The sequence below is a fragment of the Penicillium angulare genome (assembly GCF_028827245.1).
Source record: "Penicillium angulare strain IBT 27051 chromosome Unknown utg000011l_segment0_segment0, whole genome shotgun sequence".
Classification (NCBI taxonomy): Eukaryota; Fungi; Ascomycota; class Eurotiomycetes; order Eurotiales; family Aspergillaceae; genus Penicillium; species Penicillium angulare.
This window is the reverse complement of record NW_026623170.1, coordinates 180,408-199,259: the sequence shown is the minus strand read 5'-3', so window position 1 is coordinate 199,259 and position 18,852 is coordinate 180,408. Positions and strand designations below refer to the sequence as shown.

Here is an 18,852-nt window from a genome sequence, read left to right as displayed (position 1 = left end):
CCATCGAAGGCAATTAAGCACAATCCATCTGGTAATCAGCATCGACCTCCTCCCGTCGACGAAGGAAAGAGGCTTCTTCGAAGTCATCCAAGTCCATGGTTGCGGGCTCATTAAAGGAGGACTTCTGACGGGCAGCAAGAGCGCGACGTCTCTGCTGTCCCAGACTCGGGGATAGGATTGTGCGTCCAAGAGGAGCAGTTCGCCAGGATTGAATTTCTTCGTCCTCCAAGTCTGAATCTTCGTCGGCAAAGATACTATTCTCCCCATCCAATCGTCTCTTTTGGCCATTTAGTGTGATCGGACCGGAAATGGAAGATGCGACAGATTCTTGACTGCTTGGTGGTAGAGAGAATGCATCGTCATCAGTGACCAGGCTGTGAGAGGGCCCTACGAGACCCGAGAAAGGAGCTAGTTCAGAATAAGATGGTTGAGCGTATGGCTGAGTTGTTGTAGCCATGTTAGATGTGACTTTCGCCTTCTCTTTCTCTATCGCGATCTGAGTCTTGTATCCGTCGGCGACGGATTTCCGGACCCGCATTCCGACGGAGAGGAGAGATGACTGGACCTTATCAGGCAGAACTGGTGTTGCTGAGAATGTGGCCGCGGAGTAATGATTGTGTGATAGTGAAGAGTTCGAGTCGGTCGAGTCGGAAGATGTGAAGTAGGTGGTGATTGAGGATTGGAAGCGTCGACGCTTAGATAAGGTACTGTCGGTGCTTTGCATGGTGGAATGTGGAATGTGGGATGCGTGATGATATTGAGTGTGTGGAATGTGAGATTGATATGGCAGTAAGGGTTTTGCAGATAAGAGAAGTTGATGATATCAGAGAATTGTGTAAGCACAAAAGAGGGGCGAGAGGCGAAAATCATGCACAATGACAAAATGATGCGGCTGGGGAAAAAGCGACGCGCTCGACGCGACGCGGCACAAATTCAATTAAACCTAGTCATGTGACAATCGTGGGTTCTCCCCTCTAAGAAATATCCTCTTGGTAAACCAATTCATTAGAAACAATAAAACTTTCTAAATGACGTTAAATTGCCTTAGTTATCCAGTAATAGCTGGAGCCTGCCATATACTTTGACATATATCATTTAGGTAATTGACATCGAAATCATAAACGTATGTACTACGCAACGACACGGTACAAAATATGGCCTAAAGAAGGCTGAAGACTGAATAAGGTAGGATTGGATTGGGTGACGCGCTTCCTATCATCATATGGCCATTTATTTCGAATCGCATTTACGGGGGCCGGTTAGCTCAGTTGGTAGAGCGTAAGATTCCAAATCTTAATGTCAAGGGTTCAAGTCCCTTACGGGTCATTTTTTTCTTTTCTTTTTCTACAACTACTGAAACTCTCTGCTCTGCCCTTGGACTCGGAAAAAATAGTCTATAAGCCACTCCTGGTCACCAACCCAGCACTGGTAGGCTAACAAAACTCGGTACATGTCACCCCCAATACCAATCCATAGCCTATCCACGGCCTTGACAAAAATTATACTTTGGAAACCGGTATTTTGGCATGCTAAAGAGCTGCTACGATTCCCTACTTTGGTCCGAATTTGACCCTCCTGACCTCGTGCGTAAAGACGAAATTCGAAAATTTCGTGGCCTTGTGGCGTTACTAGTCCACGCTCCGGTATGAAAGGTAGCACCAGAAACAAGCATCGGCTTGACGCACGGATCCACTAAGTGGGACAATGTCCGGACATCGGACCTTTTTGCCCAATTGATTCTCCTTTGCCTGAATGTATGTCCGGGCTTGTAAGGCGATGATTGGATCATCAAGGAGACTACTGCTCTTAGCTCGGCCATAGATCAAAATTTCGATAAGTCCCGAGGTCCTTTCTTTCTTCGTCCTACTATGTATTTAAGCGAACGATGACTCTTACGTATATAGAATCTTGTATTCCGTGTTTGCCGCCTGTATCTTCTCTTTATAATTTTCCCTATTATTTTAAGCCTCACGGAGGTCACGGTTGTATCTGTGTTGTTTATCTCTTAGACAACTAGGACTATTTTCAAAGTCAACAATAACCACAACCACAACACCACCTACTACGTACTTTTGCATCACTTCATCATGCAGTACCAAATACTCACTCTCCTGTTTTCGGCAACAGCACTAGCTGGACCGGTCGCGCAGGTTACTACCATTACATACACCGAACCAAACGCTGCCTTGGTTTACGACTCCGAGATCGACGATATCACCGTCAGTTATCCAAGCTGGTATGAGTCGATCATGGAGACAGCTATCCCAACTACATGGGAGAATGAATTTCTGGACGATGCCACCTTTGCGGAGAGTGTTGATGAAGCGGAGCTTTTAGGTACAATGCCAGCCTGGTGGTCTAGTCTACCCAGCGACGCGAAGTATGTGTATACCAGCGAGGATGCAGTACTGGCGTCTGAGATGTCAACGGTTCCTTGGCCTTCTACTATCACTGGGACTACAGTAGTTGTTTATACCTTTACTCCGTACCCCGAGCTTGTATCTGATATTGAGGCTGCCTCCTCATCCAAAGCTAAATCAACTGCAAATGGTACATCTGCTGCTTCAGGCGCTGCTCAGACTTCTACTTCCACTGCGGGCGCTGCTGGGCCGACGGGGGCTATTGCTATGAGTATTGCTGGTGTTGTTGGTGTTTTGGGTCTTGCGATTGCGTTATAATGAGCGGTGAAATGCGGGCTTGGGGGCCGACTATGGGCGTTTTCTTAATCAATCTCAAGTATACCTGTGACATTTTGTTGACATTAAGGAGACGATAATTCTTGTACATGTGGAACATCAATGTTGAATAGCACATGATATTGGGACCAGAATGTAATATAATATATAGAGGGATTTTATGAACTGGAGAATACTTTTATTTTTGGTATTTTCGATTTTCCGACCCATAATTATGTAGCTGTGCATTTACCAGAGACGAGGATATAGAAAGAATCACGATTAGCAGGTATCAAGTAAATGTTTTTAAGGTAAGGCTAATTCATGAAATGAAATGGGAACAAAAGACATCTGGAGATATGGAGGTATTCAAAGAAGAGAAACAAAGACATGGCGAAGGTAACATGAGATGTGAGATGGGGAAAACGCTTGGAGAAGATCAAGTATGAAAAAAAGTGGACTTAAATCAATGCCACATCTGAAACAACACCAGATTCATCATGCCATCTTGCCAAATAGAACTTTACACTCTAACTGTTTTGAGCATGAAAGGAGAAGTATGTCGACATAATATGTTGGTGTCATATACACAGTATATTCGGGGTTTGGATGCTATGAGGAGGCTACAGGTAGCCTGTGCCATCGTAGCGTTGTCGTACGTTTGCGCTGTGGGCACTTGGTCGACGGGAGAAGTCCAACTCATCCTGTTCACCGAACGAAGTTTGATACATGAGAGCTTCTTGGGGCCAGTCATCGATGACCCCACTTTCCTGGGTTCCTGAGCGTGGTCGTTCATCGTAGGAGTGGCTGGCATAGTCGGCATTGCCATCGTAACCACCATGTTGTTGACTTGGTAGAGAGTCACGGCCCGTAGAAGGTCGCTCACTACCTTGGTGATAATGTTCTTGGGTCGTATTGTCGACGGGGGCGCTAACCATATCGAAGCTGAATCTGAAATCGCGAGCTCCGCCCTGGGCCGAGTTGTCTTGAAGGGGCTCCATGGAATCGAAGTGATGGTCGTCATCAGCGGACATGATTGTGGCTGACTGTGGTTCCTGGATGTGTGGCACCGCAGAAGTTGGCGCAGGAACGGGGGTTGCAGAGACTGCACGATCAGTGCGGGTGTCGAGCTCGGGCAGTGTTGCTTGGGGGTGCACATCGGGGAAGGTTGCTTGAGGAGCGATTGTTTCTTCAAGAACCACACCCCCTGGGGATATAGGCACTGCAGGAATATCGGTTTCGGGGTTCAGGGTTGACCCACGACGAGTACTATTACCCATAATGCTTCCGGGCTTAGAGTCGCGGCTAGCACGATGCTGTGGTAGCTCTGCAAATGGATTGTCATCCAGGTCGCGAATGCTGAACTGGGCGATTGTACGCAGTTTGCGGGTCACCCATGAAGCCAAGACCTTTCCGCGTTGCTTCTCGCCGAGGCGGGAACGGGGGAAGTCACCCTGAGAGACGAAGGCAACAATATCTGCTACTACCTGGTGCTCATTGAGGACTGCATCGACAATGACAGGAACAAGAGATGCCAGGAAAGCCTTCCGAGTAACCTCAACCACAACTACAATCAAGCCACCTGCTTGGAAAATTGCAGAGCCACCACTCACAATATTTCGGTGGCATGCCTCCACAGAGTTTTCGATATCCATTGGGAAATGATTAAGGCCGTTGACCTCGAAAGTCTCGCCAATATTTCCTAGAACGAAGAGAACTTGCATTTCCACAGCCTGACCCCCATGGCCAATTGGTCGAGTGACGGTATGCAGGAATCCCAAGTCACCAGTACGAACATAGGGCACACCAGGGTCTCCATCGGCAACACGACCATTCATTCGTTCAGCGTCAAACTCCTGCTTCGATCGATAGAAGCCCTTCGCACATGCATCGGACTGAACCCATATTTCACCATATTCACCGACGTGAGCTAGAGTGCATGTTTCCGGATTCACAATTGCAATCTGTGTGTTGACAGGTACCATGCCGGAATCTTGGACGAGAAGAGCGGAAGGATCAGCGTCTGGGTCGACTGGATAAATCAACCCGCGGCGGAGGCTACGAATATCCAGCCAGATCTCAATTGGCTCAATGCACATATAAGATCTTGTGACGATCATAGGGTTAAGCACATGTGAGTACGAAACGTTGATAGAGGTGCGGTCCAAGCCAGCAGAGGCGAAATGCAAGCGCGTCTTTTGATCTGTGTAAAACAATTAGCTTGGTTCAAAAGTTACGACTTCAGTGAGTATGGAGAGGCATACAGATATCCGCTCTGGGCCTAGCATCTGCCGAGATCATCAAATTCTTGAGCTCTTGCAGCTGGAATCCCTTTGCAGCCATAGCACTGGTAGCGTAATCTAGCATCTGAGCAGTTGCATATGTGTCTTTAATCTTGTATCGTGAAAGTGTCAAAAACAAAGTCATAGGGTTTTGAGCAAAGTCCACAGGCGAGACAAGGTATGTGGGGGCGCCTATTCGATGAATAATAAGTATAAATGCAGCCTCATAAGACAAGGGTTTACCTAGGAATTAACTCACCGACATAGATACCCAACAGCAAAGTGTGAAGAAATCCAAGACCTAAAGTACTACGCACACTGCCAAGTACCGGTCTCATACTTGTCATTTGACAAGTCTCTTTTTGCACTTTACACATTCCCATGATTGTATCATGACCAATGTGAACGGAAATTCGCCGTTGGTCTGGCGTCCAGTAAGTCCAAACTAATGCCGGCTGTTTGCCCTGCAGCCAGGTATCCTTGACGGTGTATCCAAGCTCTCGGCAACTGTGCGACTGCTTTGATGGTTTGGTCGTGTTGTAAATTGCCGGAACACCGATTCGAAGGACTTGAGCAGACTGTTTAATGTGCTGGGAGACAAGCTTTTGTCTCATGACATGGTCCACTTCAGTGTTGACAATAATCGCCTTGACGCTGAAGTCGCTAATCACATGAAGAAATGCGGGAGCATCCTCCGACAACCGATTTTGATCGAGTGGAGCCATGGGAATAACTACGACGCCGAGGCAGAAACAGGCGTGAACAGCATAAACGTACTCCTCGGAGTGAGTGTACATCAATACTAAGTGATCGCCTGGTCGTACCTTGACCTTATTTTTGAGGTATGTGGCTACCGCTGATACCTTGAGATCAAACTTCTTCCAAGTGATACCCTTGCCCTCCTTACCTCGGCTATCAATAGAACAATAAGCTAGTTCTTCAGCCTGGCGTGAAACACGCCATTGGAGAAGATCAGTGATGGTCTTGAAATTATTGAGAGGTGTAGAGGTTCGGTCATCCATAACAACGTCCCGGTAGTCCACGCCTGAATACTGCTTCTCTTGATAGGCAAGAACGTCTTGTCTCGAAGCCAGTGAGAGTGGGGACCAAATTCCGCCTTCAGGGTCAACTCCCATGGGTAGATTCATCACAGATCGCTCCACGCCAAACTTCACATGTACAGCCTGCAGGATACCAGCTTCGAATTCTTTCCGACAGAGCATGTTACCGATTTCCCGTCTACCGCTCTTGGTGACACGAGGGAGGCTGTTCGGGGCCGTAAGAAGAATACAGTAGACGCGAAGATGATGTTCGTGATAAAGGACTTCCATACACCTCTCCGCTAGCGAATCAAGAAGCACGGAGTCCAATTGCCGAGGAGGACCACCATTGGTCGTGGGTGCTGTTGAGGCAGCATAAGACTCCAGTACAATAACCGGTAAATGTTCATCATTGACAAAAACATCGAATGCAGTACAGTCATGGATTTTAGGTACTTTCTTGAGGAGGCTCACGACGAGATGCTGAACAAAGAAATAACGATGTTCAACCACCTCTTGGCCATGCTCAACCCACTCTACCTTTTGGCGAAGTCGATCTTCGTACAAACCGAGGACAAATATCCTACCTTCGATAACACACCCCAGCAGACCTGTACGCAAAAACTCGGGCTCAACAAGCACGGGAGTAGGGTTGGCGTCTTCAAACTTGTACGGTCTTGCGTGAAAGATTGCCTCTGTGTGCTTCGGTAGCGCCCAGAAGCCTCCGGAAAGAGAAGGCGAGTCCACCCAGATTTCTCCAACCACATTGGGTGTACACAGCAGGTTGGTTTCGGGGTCAACAACAGCAAGTGTCGCATCGGGGAGCGGGAAACCAAAAGCACCGATACGTACTGCGTGAGGCATGATACTGGCATACTTTCGGGCGTCCTCGCCCATGGCGAGAACAACAACCTCATTACTCTTAAGAGCTTCCTTGTCAAGAAGAACCTCGCTCAAGTCGTGCTTGGATTTCTGCTTAGTCGTAGGAAGACGAGAGCGAGAAGCTCCGCCAAGAAGACTACTTCCAAAGCCAGTTTTGGTACCGGACTCCTCTTCTTTGTCGTCATCTTTGGAAACGCGCTGTGCAGGATCTAGCTCATGAGTCAAGGAACAGCCCATTCGCTCTTCGCCGCCAACCCAGTCACGCATACTGATGACCATACCACCATGCTCTGGCAAGCAGAGCATTGGTGCAACAATTTCCCGCGCTCTTGGGTTTCTCATTGGCTGTAGCCATCTATCTGCCAGGATCTCGTGGAACTCGGGGTCAAGAGTCAGTGTATCGATCAGACAAAGCTTCACGCTACTGAAGTTCGGCTCAGCATTCTTTTTGTAAGATCTAGTGGCCATCGGATCTTGTTGATAGTTGTATGTGGCAATCTTCAGGCCAGAATAGTCGGCAGCCATTATTGTCGCTCGGTACTTGGTGATGATGTGAGCATATAGACCAGGTGTTTCGACAGCACGATCTTCATGCCAGACAGTGGTATGGCCACCATATACAGTCAGGAGAACTCCCAGTATCATACCAATTCCCTGTCTGGGGTCTAGATAACTGGTTATGGTTTCTCCTTTGGTTCCAAATTGCCTAGCACTAGACTCAGTAGGCACTGTCGACACAATGGCACTGAGGCAAGCCATTTGATGCATGATAGTTCGATGGCTCATCACGACGCCACGCATATCTCCGGTGGGTGCTCGTGCAAACTCGATGTATGCCAAATCGGGAACAACAAGGGGAGGCGTTTCGTCCTTCTTTTTAGGATGAAAACTCCCAAATTCATTGGTCTTCCACCATTCAACCCCACGCGGCCAGTTCAGCTTTTGCGCAGTTATATCGCGCTGGAAGCCTTTCAGATTATTTTCAGTGGTCAAGGCCAGATGGGCCTGGGTCGACGTAAGCACCAAGTTTAATGTTGTGTAGTCATCAAGGCTGTTGATGGGAACCGCTACTACCCCTGCAATAAAGCAGCCCATGAGGGCGACGGCGAACTCAATGATCTCAGCATCGCGATAGATCAAGGCGACACGATCGCCACGATATAAATTGCTCTTATCACGAATAACCTGAGCTACCTTCTCTGCCCGGCTTGCTAGCTTGTCGTAGGTTATAGAAGCGATTTCCTTTCCCTTTTGGTCCAAAACCCAATATGCTGGCTGCTTGGGATGCGCCCGGGAGCGATGACGGAGAACGGCAGGAAGATTGTCAAAAGTCGACATTGGTATGTTTTTGTCATGTGGATCGTTCACGCCGAATGGGATATCTCGAGGCTCAAGGGGCATAAGATGCTCAATGGCTGGTCCATGAGGTAATTCTGAGGGAGGGATAAATGGCGGCGCCATGTTTGCCGTTGGTGAAAATGCTTCTCCAGACTGAGAATAACGATGGTATCCGCCACCGTAGCTCTCGCGGTAGTCGTCGTGTTGACCAGCGAAATCCGAGAAGAATCCTTGTTGAGAGTCAAGCATCGTTGACTGTCGCGTGACCCCACCAGATACTGGCTCATAGCTTTCCATGCCGTCATCCACGTATTCAGGGTGAGCCACGTACTCGGGTTGAGCATTGGGGTTGAAAGCGTAGTTTTGGCTCATCAAAGTGGCTGTTCTGGAGCCATCGGGGCCGTGAGAGCCCGGGGGCATAGGCCTTGGGAGGAACAACGAATCATATGACGAGGAGGAGGGTACTCGCTCGTGAGCTTGTAACATCCCTAAGCTATCCCTATCGAAGGATCCGGGGGCTGCCGATGGCGGATTTTGCGTATTCATACTGGGGGCATGGTTGTACCCGAATGATCCGCCTTGCATACCATCGAAGCCGCCAGAATAGGTCGGAGATGAAAGGCCATGCTGCGACGAGTCTGCAGTAGGCGGCCGAACGTTCAAAATCGTGGGAGGGGCCATATGGGTGCCGTCAGATTCATTATATTGATCATATTGATCATCACGTTCGCCGTGGGCATTTATTTCGAGCGGTTTATTTGGGCCGAGGAATTGCGAGAGTAGTAGGGTGCGACGTTTTTGGTACCTATCAAAGATCAGCATGTACAATCTTTTGTGTATTGTTTACTTCCTCATTCAGCCACAGGGATCTTCTGCATGTCGAACTGCTTCTCGGTCTCGCGACACTGGCCGATTGGAGGACGTGGTCAAGGAACACAGCTTACCCTTTCTCGGTGATATCACCCTCCTGTTGAGTCGCACACCTTGTGTAAGTACAAGGATCATAGGCATGATGTGGGAAATAGAGTGCTCACCTCGAATTCTCTGTCCAACGTCCGCAAAGCGTACTGGAGGTCCGGGTTCTCGTCCGCCATTGTGGACACGGATGGTACCTCAAATTAAGAAGTGGATCAAAAGCGCGGGGGAGGGATGACAGGAGACTAGCTCAGGGACGCCTCATCGCAGTTGAGTGACCACGAGGCACAATGAGGAGGGGGTAGAGTTCAGAAGAGGACCAGGCCACGAAAAACTCCTATGACTTGTCGAAATGTACCGGGGTCGATTCCACGAACGCTTCCACGAATCGTCCTAGTCTTAAAGTGTCGGGGCTTCCGCGCCGGGTCCAACGTCACCCACCCTAAGGCGGTCAAGCGAACCGAGTGTAGTGTCCAACTGAGACACAGCGCAATTGTTTCAGTCAAGCGGTGTTTTTGCAGAGAGGAGAAGTAAGTCGGGAATTTATCGGTTTTCCGTGAGGTTGAACAATTTAATGGAGAAGTGACTGTTAATATGGCTATTTATCAATCACACTTGGCTACATATGTAGGTACATATGTGCTCGTCCCATACGTCTTCCAGTATACTAACACTGCTCGGCAATATCCTATACGAAGTATGCGATGAGATAGTATATAGCAATACTTCAAGATACTTCCATCTACATATTAGTCTATTAATGTACATAATGAGACATCCATTGATAGTAATTGTGCAGTTGCAGTCTGAATATTTGCTGGCTTTGATGTTCAATATTTCCTGAATGGCAACGATCTCGGAGTCGTGAAATAGTAAACATACGAAGTTCCTCAGGAAGAATAGACATAACAAACAGACCTAGACATTGATTGGCAATCAGTAATCATTGGTTCCATCGAACCCAAATTGCCGTTGATCTGCAACTGCGACTTTGATGCCTGAGGCATGAGGATGTAAGATATCACATGATCCAGACACTACCATTGGCGGAGTCATTCTGCCCTAATTTCATGTGACCCCCACAACAGGGCTAAGCGAGCGCACCCAATTTCCCTTGGTCACAGACAGCCTCGACTTGACGATTCAACCACCAAACGACAACCTCCCACGAAACCCTGCCAAAATGTCTGACAACGGGGAAGTTGAGGTGCCTGTTAGCGCCTCCCTGCCTAAGGAGATCGCTGCCCTCGAGGGTGAGGTCAAGCTTTTCGGCAAATGGAACTACGAGTGCGTCAAAATCCTTGATCCTAATGATTCGATCTGTCGCTAACATACCGTGCAGTGTTGAGGTCCGCGATATCTCCCTGACGTGAGTGCAAACCTTTTTCAATACAATCCACAATTTCAATCGAGCGCCGGAGGAGGAAAAAAAAGAACGAATATGCGATTCAAGAACGGGGGGTTTCATCAAATTTGCGGCATCAAATCATCAACCAACAAACCTTTCCCCCAATCGACCGACGAGCGACGGAATACACAATACAAGACGAACCGAAGAGGAAAGATGAAAGACTGACTGATTTGTTCACAGCGACTACATCCAGGTCCGCGCTCCCGTCTACACCTCCCACACTGCCGGTCGCTATGCCGCCAAGCGTTTCCGCAAGGCTCAGTGCCCCATCGTTGAGCGTCTCACCAACTCCCTCATGATGAACGGCCGTAACAACGGTAAGAAGGTCAAGGCTGTCCGCATTGTTGCCCACGCCTTCGAGATCATCGCCATCATGACCGACCAGAACCCCCTCCAGGTTCTGTGTGACGCCGTTGTCAACAGCGGTGCCCGTGAGGACTCCACCCGTATCGGTTCCCAGGGTACCGTCCGTCGCCAGGCCGTCGATGTCTCCCCCTCTCCGCCGTGTCAACCAGGCCATCGCTCTCCTGACCATTGGTGCTCGCGAGGCCTCTTTCCGCAACATCAAGTCCATCTCCGAGTGCTTGGCTGAGGAGCTGATCAACGCTGGCAAGGCAAGTTATACCGTTTCTACGACATTGGTGATTGAACATGAATTAACATTTGTTTTGTTATATAGGGTTCCAGCAACAGCTACGCCATCAAGAAGAAGGACGAGCTCGAGCGTGTTGCCAAGTCTAACCGGTAAAGGGTGTTCTGGATGCTGTTCTCCGTTTGGTCCTTGTTTGCGCAATGTCGAGTGGACGGGGGGTTTTCAACGGGATTCAGTCGTTTTGCATGGGTCTGCCCGACTGTACATTAAATTAAGACAGTTGGAAAAAAGCAGAATCCAAAAAAGGGATCGCAACGAGTTGGCTTTTTTCCATGTAGAGGCAGGGTGCGATACTGAAGACCACTGGTCATTAATGACCAAATCTCAATATGAAAACAAAATTTACGTTCACTCTCTTTGGGCTCTAGAATTAGGCCTTGATACAGGAATGTAATTTTATATTGAACTGCTACGTAGTATAACCTGCATCTTCGATATTGTAGTTAATAGTGTGCCAAACAGCGCCCTTTAATATTGGAAAATGGACTTTTACCGCCTAATGCTCCGCCAGGACTTATCACTGTGTAACTAAGTTAGAAGAGACCTGCTGGATACACCCTAACTTTGCTACTTACACCCCAATATCCCTCACCGCCGTATTTGTAATACAACCTAAGGCACAAAGACATCCGTAATTCTGCCGGCAGCATAAGTACAGTCCGGAATCAAACACACACACTTAAAATCTCCATATAAAATGCATCCATTTTATTAATAATTTAACGACATTTATTATACTAGCAAGTTGACTCATTCCAAGCTAACCCAAAGAAGAAATAGAGGCTGATTTTAAAAACACCGGCAAATACATTTTCAGCCGAATTAACTAGCAAATCTATTAATCTGCAAACACCCAGGCCTTTTATACCCCTCCACACCGCAATTTCCACATATTAGCAACCTCCTCTAAGATTACTAAGTTAGTAGCTATTATAAGCCTTATTGTAACCATTACTTATAAAACTCACAATCTACAACATCTTCAACAATATCCAACTACTCCTATAGGCTTAGGATTCGCCCCTATGACCCCCCTAAGGCTCCAGGGGCTCAAAAAGCTTACCAGAGCAAATCCAAAGCCTATAATAGTAGCTATAAGCCCTATAAGCTATATAGTACTATATATAACCCTAGCGATATCCATTTTCTCCGATTATTCTATATTCTTAGTTCCTATACAAGAAGAAGATCTAGATAGAATTACAGTGACCCAATAGCCTAAAGCTACCACTATAGATAGAAGAGATAAAAAGATAGTAGTTTTCGCTCAATATAATATTAGTTTATTTAGTAGATATATAGAATACCACTACCTTTACCACATATACAAAATATAGGAATTTAAGGTTTTTCAGTATAAAGAGGAAGATATTTTTTGATTTCTTTCTCTAGACAGCAAATGGCTAGAATTAAAACTTTCTATATAATATTTAATAGTAAAAATATATAGAATCTATAATCTATAAATCATCCAAGTATCTGATCATATAATTAATATTAAATATCAATATATTAACGCTAAATTATCCGTTCAAAGATCTCAAAAGCTCCAAGAAGCGTAGTTAAGGTTCCCTATCTAAATATTAGTAGAGAATTCCTTAATAATTATAGGAGAATTACCTATTAATCACACTTAAATACCCAATATACTAACTCATTCCGAGATATTACAACCTCACCGAGATAAAGATAATTATATATATAATAGTATAAGAACATCTTCATATTTATAGGATTAAGCCATTCCTTCTAGATATAACAAATTAGCTTAGCAAAGATCTTATAATAGTAAGTTTGCTGAAATTCCAGCCATTTTTGTTCATAATCTTAAGGAGTTAAAACAATAACAACTTTATACTAGAGCTACTTTATTTTACCCCATCGACAAAGCTTCTCCTACTATATACAACCATTTGTTAAAGGCAGAATTTCCTGTTTTTTTACAGCTTCTTTGATCTCCCATTCAAAATACTACCGAATAGGAGTACATACATAGGCAAGGAAACACTTATTAATATACCACAGACACAGCATATAGTTAAGTATAAAAACCATTTCCATCGCACTAAGAATTACAAGCTCCTTATCTATAAACACAATTAACAGCTCTAGTATTGATTCCACTACTAAAACCAATTGTAATTACTGTAATACCCAGCAAAATAATTCAGTAGTAGAGTCTACTATAAAGCAGAAACCAACAGAAAATGTCTGATTTATTAATATCATTCCCGTAATATCAAGTAATAGCATTTTAAACTTATTAGTTTTAAATATTATATCCATCCAAAGAATATATAGATAAAGACATAAGAATCCAATAGAAGTCCAGTAAATAACAAATAAAGCAAGTAAGATATAATCTTCATCACATCTATAACAGATACACTAATCCCCTAAGTTTAGGAGATCTTAGAGAAGTACTTAAATAGAAGAGCAGCTACCAAGTCATTCTTTATTAAACGCTAGCTTAATATTATAGATATCCTTTACAATAATATTATTACCTTCCTACCAGAGTCAATCTATAATCTAACAAGGCCAAAGACTATTCTAAATAGCTTATTCAATAGCTAAACATCTTTTTTTTACTACCATTTAGCAAAGATAAGGAATATTAATTACTAGTAATAGTAGATAATTATAGCCACTATTTTAAATATCCAATATCTATATATCTCCATCTAAACAAAGAACAACTTAGAAAGGACAATCATATTTCCGTATACAATATTTCCTACATTTTTCTACATCAATTCCCGGTTCCCGGTTATCACAATATTCACCACCTAACCAACATTGATAGGTAACTCAAACTTTCACCCCCCAATAGGTATTTAACCGTTTTAATATAATAGTATAGCCTTAGGTAGCTACAAATCAATTCATCTCCATTTAAGCTTCATCTAATAAAGAATACTCAAGTTTCCAAGGCAGAAATAACTAAAATAGAGGGAAACTTAGCTCAATATCTAAGAAGGTATTAACCAATACTCCTTTAAGAAATTAAGCTTCCTCGTCAGGAATTATATCAGTAGTAGTAAGAAAATCATCACAAAATATAGAAGAAGAAGTAACAGAGGGCCTAGGATTAATTACAAGAGATTCATCAATTTCAAGCAACATAATAATATCCAAATCACTTTAAACTTCCAGATATAATAGAGAAGATAGGAAATAACAATACTCTAAAAAGAAATTTATTTTAGCGAGAGGGAGATATCCAAATATATATTTAAAATAGTATTATTACTTAAAATATTAATATGGTAACGGGAGTAATAAAAATACACATTCCTAAGAGTACTATAGGGCCTCAACAGCCAATCAGCTTCTCTTAATATTTCTGTAAACGGCAGGTCACATACTCACTACACCTCACCATACTTTACCATTTCCCCGTTATTTACCTTTATATAGTAACTTTACATATTTTTACCCCTAGTTTAATTCACCACAACAATACTATTTTAGCTCATTTTTTAAAATTTTTTTGGATTAGTAAATATATACCATTTATCAATCACATATTAAGATATAATTGAAATTAATCAAAAAATGGAATTATCCAGGCGCTCCGCAATAGACGTCTTTTTTGATATGTTTTGGTGAGGTTTGGTGTGTCCGGCGTCCACCGCCTCACCTAACCGCCATTTTAAATTACACCGCCTTAATACCAACCGATAATACAAATACGGCAGAATTCCCAAAATGGATTAGCCTGGGTGTAAGTAGCAAAGTTAGGGTGTATCCAGCAGGTCTCAGTTAGAAGGTTGGTTCCTTATTTCTAAGGCCAGAGTATCCTTATCGATACCACAAGAAAAAAAAGTTTCGAAGCGGCGGACCTGATCTCCCCAACCTCGTGCAAACTTCATTTTCTCCATCTTACAGACAACCCCACAAGATGGTCAAAAGAAAGTTGGGAGCCCTGGAGAAGGTTGAGGCAGACTTGTGAGTCATTCGCCCCCCTGAATTTTGGCAATGCGTGGGAGAGTGCCTGAGTGCAATCAGGATCCAACATGGCCGCAAGTCAACATGCTAATATTAACATAATTCTAGGCCTAACCTCCAACACAAAATCCGCCGGGACCCCAAGTAAGTCAATTGAATATCTTCTGAAAAGTTATTTTTCTGCTTTTGTCCAATGCTAATCGTGGTTGCGATCGTTCAGATCATACATTGAGGATTTCCGCGCCCAGCACTACCAATATGAGTCGCATCGTGAAATTTTCATGGCTGCGCCTACATCGGCCACTGATACCGGTATCATTTCGTTGCGAGACTTGATCGATTTCATTTCCCATGTCGCCGATTGCTATCCCGAAATTCTCAAGGATTTCCCCCAGCAGTTGATTGATATGCTCATGCAGCACCACCAGGTGCTAGAGCCGGAACTGAGAGAGAAATTGGTCGGTAGTTTAGCACTGCTGAAGAAAAAAGATCTTGTGGACTCGGCAACGTATGTGTCCTTTCTATTGTGAGGGTATATTACAAACACACTAACGCTTTTAACAGATTGCTGCATACCCTGTTCCCAATTCTGATCTCGACACCTAGCAAGTCTCTTCGCGCTCTACTGTTCACAAAGATCCTTTCTGAGCTTCGAACTGCCAACTCAAAAACTGTCAACCATAAATTGAACCGTACTATGCAGACTGTCCTCTTTAACTTGGTCACATCAGACCGCACATCCTCCAAAGCCCTTTGGGCAATTAAGATCACTCGCGAGCTATGGAAGCGACAAATATGGACTGATTCTAAGGCTGTTGAGATTATGAAGGAGTCTAGTTTGTCAGAGAACGAGAAGGTTATCATTGGAGGTGTGCGCTTCTTCCTTGGTGGAGATAAGGAGCGTGAGGACATGGAGGACGAAGACAGTGATGAGGAAATCGACGTTGGCCGTATCAGACATCAACTGGGTATCAACAAAAAAACAAAGAAGAAGGCCCGCGCAGCAGAGAAGGCTGTGTCTGCTCACAAGAAGAAGGAGAAGAAGAAGAATCAGCCCCACTCCCTGAACTTCTCAGCGCTTCACCTTTTGCACGATCCCCAGGGCTTTGCAGAGCAGCTGTTTGCCAAGCATCTGCAGAACTCTAGGTCCAAGCTTAACCTCGAGCAAAAGCTTATGGTCTTACAATTAGTCTCACGACTAGTTGGTCTGCACAAGCTCCATATCATGTCGCTTTACTCGTACTTCCAGAAGTTCCTGACTCCTCGCCAACCCTCTGTTACTTCATTCTTGGCTTCTTTGGCCCAGGCCTCGCACGACTTGGTGCCCCCAGATGTTCTTGAGCCTTTGATCCAGAAGATCGCCAACGAGTTCGTCTCTGAAGCGTCTGCTGGAGAAGTGGCTACCGCTGGTCTGAACGCTATTCGAGAGATCTGTGTGCGTCAGCCTCTAGCGATGAATGAGACCTTGTTGCAGGATCTTGTCATGTACAAGAAGAGTAAGGACAAGGGTGTTATGATGGCATCGAAGGGTCTGTTGAGTCTTTACCGTGATGTCGGTGCATCGATGCTTAAGAAACGTGATCGCGGCAAGGAGGCCGCCATGGGACTTCGGTCCGGTGACAAGGAACAGAGACGTTTCGGTCAACAGGATATTGGAGGTATCGAAGGTCTTGAGCTCCTTGAGAACTGGAAGGAAGAGGAACGCCGCAGGAAGCGACGTGATAAGGGACTGCCATCTGACGGCGAAGATGACGAAGATGACGAGGGAGACGACTGGGATGCTTGGAATGTCGAGGATGATAACGACAGTGACGATTCGGGCGAGTGGATCAACGTCCAGGATGATGCTGATATCAGTATCAGTGACTCAGAGGACGAGGACAAGGATCGCCCATCCAAGAAAGCCAAGCAGGAGGAGGATGAAAAGGCCAAGGCAAATGGAGAGGAAGCCAAGACTAAGGAGTCTGCATTCTCCAAGCTGGCAACTACACGGATCCTGACCCCCGCCGATCTGGCCAAACTTGCCGAGCTTCGAGCTGAGGCCTCCGTCGATGCTGCAGTCAATGGTAACAAGCGTCGCCCTGCACCGACCCCTTCATCCCGTCACAACGATGACCCCTTGACCGCCGAGGAGATCGAGGGACTTGCGGCTTTGTCTGCTGCTAAGCAGACTCGCGAGGAGAGAATTGCTCATGCGAAGGAGGGCAAGGCTGACCGATCCGAGCACAGAAGTAAGGAGGCTAAGCGCAGAGAGCGCAAGGTGGAACAAGGAAAGAGTAGTACCAACAAGGAGAAGTCTCGCAAGAAGAACTTCATGATGACCCTGGGTAAGGCGAGAAGTAAGAATAAGCGCAGTCTCATCGAGACTCGTGCTGTCTTGAAGGCTCACCATGACCGCAAGAAGCGTGGTGGAAAGAGAGGTAATATGGGTAACTAGGCGCTGCCTTAACTCATCATGTCTGTGAATGTTCTTGGACTAGATTCATATATCTATTGGGCATTTGGCGTTTAAAATCTGTATTTATTTGTTTATTTTTCGCCCTGGGATAAAGTCCTAGACAAATATATCAATCGATAGATGACTATCATTTTCCTCTAGAGAATTCAATCATTCTATATCCTATAAAAAGAGGTTCCAAGGTTGTATCCTTTAAAGGCTTCGACTCGACCGGGATAGGCATCGCTGGCGATAGCTACAGTCTTTGTGTAATCAGAGTTATACACAGTCCCCCGTGTCAAAGACTGTTTCGACATTCCTGTGTAGTGACTGTGCTAATGATTCATTGGCAATGTCTAATCTCCAAGTGGTTAACTAGGACTGGGGCTTACCATTCTGAGGAACTTAAAGTATAACTAATAAAGTCTTGGTCGCCAGCCTGAAATGGTGGGCAAGCTCCGAGACACCTTTGGCATGCTTTTCGGTACTGAGTAGGTTGTTGTCCTAGCAGCTTAAGGGTTAATGTGAATGCTGAGAATCTATAACACTACTAGTGGGTAGGACTGGCTAGAAGAGGTATTACTGTAAAAGTCCTCTACAGCCAATTTATACCTAGGCTTGTTCAAGTACTGAGCGGGCCGTTAACCAGATGCAGGTATCAACCAGCTTTTACTCAATTTCGTCCGAATTTTGATGGAGACTTGGGACAAAACCAACCAAAGAAGCTATGAGTCCTAATCTGGACAAGAAATATTACCCGGTTTGGCTTTTAAATCAGAAATCTATCCCGATTCGCCTGGTAGCCCCAAATTGTGGACGATCCCTATATCGGCCGGTTAGCTCAGTTGGTAGAGCGTAAGATTCCAAATCTTAATGTCAAGGGTTCAAGTCCCTTACGGGTCATCTTTTTATTTTTATTTTTATTTTTATTTATCTTTAATGGTTCCTAGTCTTTGGCAATTTTTGGCAGGAAAGCTCGCTTTAGGGGATTGGAAATTTTTAATACTGCTTAACTGGGTAAGTAGATTACTGCCACTTCCTAAGATGGCGCCGAGAGCCGAGCCTCCAAAGCTTTCTATAGTCCATACAGAAAGCCTGTATTCATAGCAAGTTGTAGTATTGTTACACGGAAGCGTCGGGGCGATGGGCATGCAGTAGGCATCTGCCCGGCAGTTCAAATGTTCAAATATTCAATGTTCAAAATGTTCAATGTTCAACGCAATGTTCAAAAAATGTTGCCGGTTCCTGGAATGGACCAATATGATTGTC

At 45.2% G+C, this 18,852-nt stretch overlaps 5 protein-coding genes across 5 annotated transcripts; 3 read left to right on the top strand and 2 right to left on the bottom strand.

Moving 5' to 3' along the window:
* Positions 1-13: 13 nt before the first annotated feature.
* Positions 14-724, bottom strand: N7478_012267 (uncharacterized protein; the record flags this gene model as incomplete). The annotated part of the gene is made up of 1 exon (XM_056928481.1): positions 14-724. One exon carries the CDS (start codon positions 722-724, stop codon positions 14-16), a length of 711 nt encoding a protein of 236 aa, XP_056773039.1.
* A 1,363-nt stretch (positions 725-2,087) lies between these two features.
* N7478_012266 (uncharacterized protein) lies at positions 2,088-2,678 on the top strand (the record flags this gene model as incomplete). Its single annotated transcript, XM_056928480.1, has 1 exon — positions 2,088-2,678. The coding sequence occupies one exon, from the start codon at positions 2,088-2,090 to the stop codon at positions 2,676-2,678; it is 591 nt and encodes a 196-aa protein (XP_056773038.1).
* Positions 2,679-3,298: 620 nt separating this feature from the next.
* Positions 3,299-9,311, bottom strand: N7478_012265 (putative AMP binding domain protein; the record flags this gene model as incomplete). The annotated part of the gene is made up of 5 exons (XM_056928479.1): positions 3,299-4,878; positions 4,940-5,149; positions 5,217-9,022; positions 9,162-9,184; positions 9,252-9,311. The coding sequence occupies 5 exons, from the start codon at positions 9,309-9,311 to the stop codon at positions 3,299-3,301; spliced, it is 5,679 nt and encodes a 1,892-aa protein (XP_056773037.1).
* Positions 9,312-10,315: 1,004 nt separating this feature from the next.
* N7478_012264 (40S ribosomal protein uS7) lies at positions 10,316-11,291 on the top strand (the record flags this gene model as incomplete). The annotated part of the gene is made up of 5 exons (XM_056928478.1): positions 10,316-10,419; positions 10,475-10,501; positions 10,724-11,009; positions 11,059-11,157; positions 11,223-11,291. 5 exons carry the CDS (start codon positions 10,316-10,318, stop codon positions 11,289-11,291), a joined length of 585 nt encoding a protein of 194 aa, XP_056773036.1.
* A 3,808-nt stretch (positions 11,292-15,099) lies between these two features.
* N7478_012263 (SDA1 family protein) lies at positions 15,100-17,583 on the top strand (the record flags this gene model as incomplete). The annotated part of the gene is made up of 4 exons (XM_056928477.1): positions 15,100-15,146; positions 15,255-15,290; positions 15,367-15,654; positions 15,711-17,583. 4 exons carry the CDS (start codon positions 15,100-15,102, stop codon positions 17,581-17,583), a joined length of 2,244 nt encoding a protein of 747 aa, XP_056773035.1.
* Between the last annotated feature and the right edge of the window lie 1,269 nt (positions 17,584-18,852).